This window comes from Anomaloglossus baeobatrachus, chromosome 3 (genome assembly GCF_048569485.1).
Source record: "Anomaloglossus baeobatrachus isolate aAnoBae1 chromosome 3, aAnoBae1.hap1, whole genome shotgun sequence".
Classification (NCBI taxonomy): domain Eukaryota; kingdom Metazoa; phylum Chordata; class Amphibia; order Anura; family Aromobatidae; genus Anomaloglossus; species Anomaloglossus baeobatrachus.
Window position 1 is genome coordinate 682795355 of NC_134355.1, and position 4675 is coordinate 682800029.

Here is a 4675-nt window from a genome sequence, read left to right on the forward strand (position 1 = left end):
ATGAGTGACCGGATCATTACACAAAGACTTCTTCCTTACAGAGGAGGCAGATTATCTCAGCAGAAGACTATGATGGATATAATGGGACTTGTTCTCCAGTATATTTTTGCATCTCTCTTGTTTATTGAGTGCATTGTGGGGATCATAATGAACGTCTTCATTGTGGCTGCTAATTTCATGAGATGGAAAACCATAAAATCTCTTCATATTGGTGATAAAATCCTGAGCTCTTTGGCCACTTCCAGATTCTTGTTCCTCTTTAATGTCTTTATGACTCACATTCTTCCTCTAGAAACATTTTGGACCAACAGAAGCCTTCAGGTCATGTCTACAATGCTAGTAGTCACAATGTTTCTTCATTCTACTAACCTCTGGTTTTCCACCGTCCTCTGTGTTTTCTACTGTGTGAAGATTACAAACTACAACTGGAAGTTTTTCATCTTCCTAAAGGACAAGATGTCCACCTTCTTCCCAAGATTCCTTCTGGTTTCTCTACTGATTGCCTTATCTTCCAGTCTTCCATTTGGCTGGTGCATTTTTAAACTACAGATACAGAATCTAACAAACCTTGCAATGGAAAATATGACTCTATCCAAAGTCGGCATCTATGAAAATTACCATAACATGTTCCTGTTGTTCCTCGCAGGCTCCTGTCCACCGCTTCTAATATTTTTGGTTGCCGATTTCCTGTTACTACATTCTCTTTGGATGCACACCAGACGGATGAAGAACTCTGGGTCCAGTTTTCGAAGCCCAAACTTAGAGTCTCATTTTAGTGCTGTAAAGAGTATGAGCCTCTTCTTAGTGTTATACATTTTGTACTTTATTTGTTCGAGTGTGTATTTTATCGGTAGAGTTTACGATAATAGAATTTCATTTTCCATCATTTCAGCCGTGATATCCAGCCCTCCCTCCCTGCACTCTCTGTACATCATCTCATGTAACACTCAACTAAAAAAGATATTTATGTCAATATTTCACAGTCTTAAATGCTTAAGTCAAGATCAGGAATTGTAAAAATTGTTTGGATATTTATTATATTTATCTATAAATCTTTTGAAGCAACAACCTGGTGAATAGCAGAGATTTACATAGACATAGCTTAGCAAACATATCAGTTAATTAATATGATAAGTATATAAGTGATATAACGGCAGTGAGATAAATACCGTGCATTGTAATATATTCATTAAATAATAATGTAATTATAAAAGAAAATATTAATACATGTGCATGTGACAAATCATTGAAGGGATTTTCCAGTACTTTCTATTGATGGCCTCTGTGGAGACACGGGGCTCAGTGGGCGCTCTCGTCCACTAAAACCCGCCGCCTTTAGAAAGACAGCGTGGCTCAGGGCTCATCCCAACTGAACGCCGGCCTCCTTAACCGTGGGCGTAACACTACTCAGACAACACAGGGTGAGGGAACCACAATAATTAGACTTTATTGGATCCCCAAACAATTAACGGCACATAACACATAACCAGCAAAACACACAAATGTAACAGGCAACAGAGTCTCACCCTTCCGCTGGCTCACCAGGGATTTAGAATGTCCATGCCTCACAGGTTCCAAGCTGTCTGAGGTCTGCAAAGTCTGCAACAGGTGACTGAACTGTCCCAACCTGAGTGTCCTACTTAGGTAGTCCTGGTTTGATGTTAAAATCCTGGCAGCCGGAGTCGAAATCCCTAGGCTGTGGATATGGTCTCCAACCGGGTCCGGAGTCTCTAGATTGAAGCCATAAGATATCCTGATCCTCCAGTCAGCTCCAAAGAGCTTAGACTGAATCCATCAACCATCAACAACCACTGGTGGCTTAAAGAAGTCCTTTTTATAGCCACAACCTTCCCCTTGGATACACTGCGTCCTCATCGATTGGTTGGACAAGATTGCTTCTCCCATTGGAGGAATTTCAAGCTGCATGGACAATGTTCATTTAAATGATGTGCTTAGAAAGGCTGAGGGGGTACATGTAAACTGGGAGCCACTGATTAGACAATGGCTACTAAGGTAATTACATTATCAATACACAACTACAATACAATGGTTACTGGAAATGTATGGAGAACAATAGTCTAGCTTTCAGTGGCCAACACAATTACATTGAGTCAACAAGAGTCTTGTAAAAACAATGAGGGACTTCTCCCCCATCTATAGACAATCTATCATGCTGTCTGGCTGGATTTTAAGAAACGTTAACCCATGAGAGTCCATGTCGTCACATTCCTCCCCCTTCTTAATATTAGCCAGACATGATAGGCTTCCGATCATCCTTCTCCTCTTGACGGCATTGTCCTTTTTAATGGTGAGGTCAGCAACAGAGGCTTGCATCTATACACCTCCCCCTGATTACCTCCCCCAAGTTGAGCAGCCATATTGTGGACAAGCACTAAGGTGGGGTCCATGAGTTGGGCCTGCACAAATCTCCCACTATCAATCCTCCCCCAATCAATAGCCACAGTGTGGTTAGGCTTACTCACGGTTCTTGGCTCAGAAGTGGATGTTGGAGACCGGGAATGTAAACCATCCATGGAAAAGATGTTAGAAAAATCCACATCAGGGTCCTGCTTGGCTTGGAGGTGGGTGATGGCTGCTTCAAACTGACTGGATAGCCCTTGTCCTAGGTCATTCTCCAAAATGACTGGTGTGAGCAGGTAATTCACATGCCCCACTTTCACTTCCCTTTGAGTGGTATCCGAAACATCAGGCTTGGTGGGGCCATCTATGAACCCCACTTCAACTTCCTCCTGGCTAGACCCCGAAACAACAGGTGTGGGGAGGCTGTCCATAAACTCCATATGGACCTCTTCCTGGTCAGACCCCAAAGTAACTGGTGTGGGGACGGTGTCCATAAGCTCCACATCAGCCTTGCTCTGATTAGTCTCCACAATGACAGGTGTGGGGAGGCTGTTCACAAGTCTCACATCAACCTCTCCCTGGTCCTTTCCCGAAATAACTGGTGTGGGGACGGTGTCCATAAGCTCCACATCAGCCTTGCTCTGGTCAGTCTCCACAATGACAGGTATGGGGAGGCTGTTCACAATCTCCACCTCGACCTCTACCTGGTCAGTCCTTAGGTCCAACTGCACACATGCCAGAGGAATGTCTGAGCGCTGGCCCTCAGCCAGGGAGATGGATAATTGGGAATCCAGTACAGGGTCTTCTGGGGAAACAATAACTGGGCTTACCAGAGTGATGGAAGATCCAATGTCTCGAAGTCCCTGAGCCTGTATATCACCGACCTTGACCATCTGGATGTGGGGATGGAGGTTGGCTGGTGTACGTTGTCCGACCTGCCGTAGGGTGTGGACTGGATAAACCACTTCCTCAGCTATTGGTGTTTCTTGGGAGTAGCATTCCTCAGGTCTCGTTGGTTCATCTCGGCATATGTTGACTGGTTGGACTGGCAGATGGGCTCCAAGCATGCGGCCTCTTTGTTTTGGTGCAGCTTCTGCTGGGTAGCGGGACCATCCTTCTCGACCGGCTGGTGCTAGCAGTATGGCAGCTGGAATCCCATAAACATATTCCATAACCCAAGCCCTCTCTTCTCTTGAGGATCTAGGCCCCAATGCATCCAACAATGCTGTGGCTTGGGCCATTTTGGACAAAGTTGATTTCCGATTGTCACTAGATCCATGATGTGGCACATAGTTTAAATCCTCTGGGTCAATATCGGCGGGATCCTCATCGTCCTCTGCATCATTCTGGGCATCCCAATGGACTAATTTCTGGATCAAGGCTGACCGAGTCTCAGCGTTCCAGTAGATAATCTTTCGCCTCTGGCACAGATCCTGTAGCATCCATTTACTGCAGCGGTCGTAACTCCTCTCTGGTCCTTGTCCCATGGCTGAGCTGGTGGGGTTGGACATGGCAGCGTCCGAAACCTGAATGCCTCCCCTATGGTCTGCTGGGTATGCTTATGTGTCTCCCTGGTTGTTGAGCCCTGGACGGTGTCCGAAAACACCAGTCCACTGCAGCTCCCCTGGGTAAACCAGGCTGAGTAGGATCCCACTGCTGCCACCAATTGTGGAGACACGGGGCTCAGTGGGCGCTCTCGTCCACTAAAACCCGCCGCCTTTAGAAAGACAGCGTGGCTCAGGGCTCATCCCAACTGAACGCCGGCCTCCCCAACCGTGGGCGTAACACTACTCAGACAACACAGGGTGAGGGAACCACAATAATTAGACTTTATTGGATCCCCAAACAATTAACGGCACATAACACATAACCAGCAAAACACACAAATGTAACAGGCAACAGAGTCTCACCCTTCCGCTGGCTCACCAGGGATTTAGAATGTCCATGCCTCACAGGTTCCAAGCTGTCTGAGGTCTGCAAAGTCTGCAACAGGTGACTGAACTGTCCCAACCTGAGTGTCCTCCTTAGGTAGTCCTGGTTTGATGTTAAAATCCTGGCAGCCGGAGTCGAAATCCCTAGGCTGTGGATATGGTCTCCAACCGGGTCCGGAGTCCCTAGATTGAAGCCATAAGATGTCCTGATACTCCAGTCAGCTCCAAAGAGCTTAGACTGAATCCATCAACCATCAACAACCACTGGTGGCTTAAAGAAGTCCTTTTTATAGCCACAACCTTCCCCTTGGATACACTGCGTCCTCATCGATTGGTTGGACAAGATTGCTTCTCCCATTGGAGGAATTTCAACCTGCATGGAC

At 46.3% G+C, this 4675-nt stretch overlaps 1 protein-coding gene across 1 annotated transcript; it reads left to right on the forward strand.

Moving 5' to 3' along the window:
• Positions 1-1017, forward strand: LOC142297408 (taste receptor type 2 member 40-like). The gene has a single exon (XM_075341636.1). It carries the CDS (start codon positions 1-3, stop codon positions 1015-1017), a length of 1017 nt encoding a protein of 338 aa, XP_075197751.1.
• The last annotated feature ends 3658 nt before the right edge of the window (positions 1018-4675 follow it).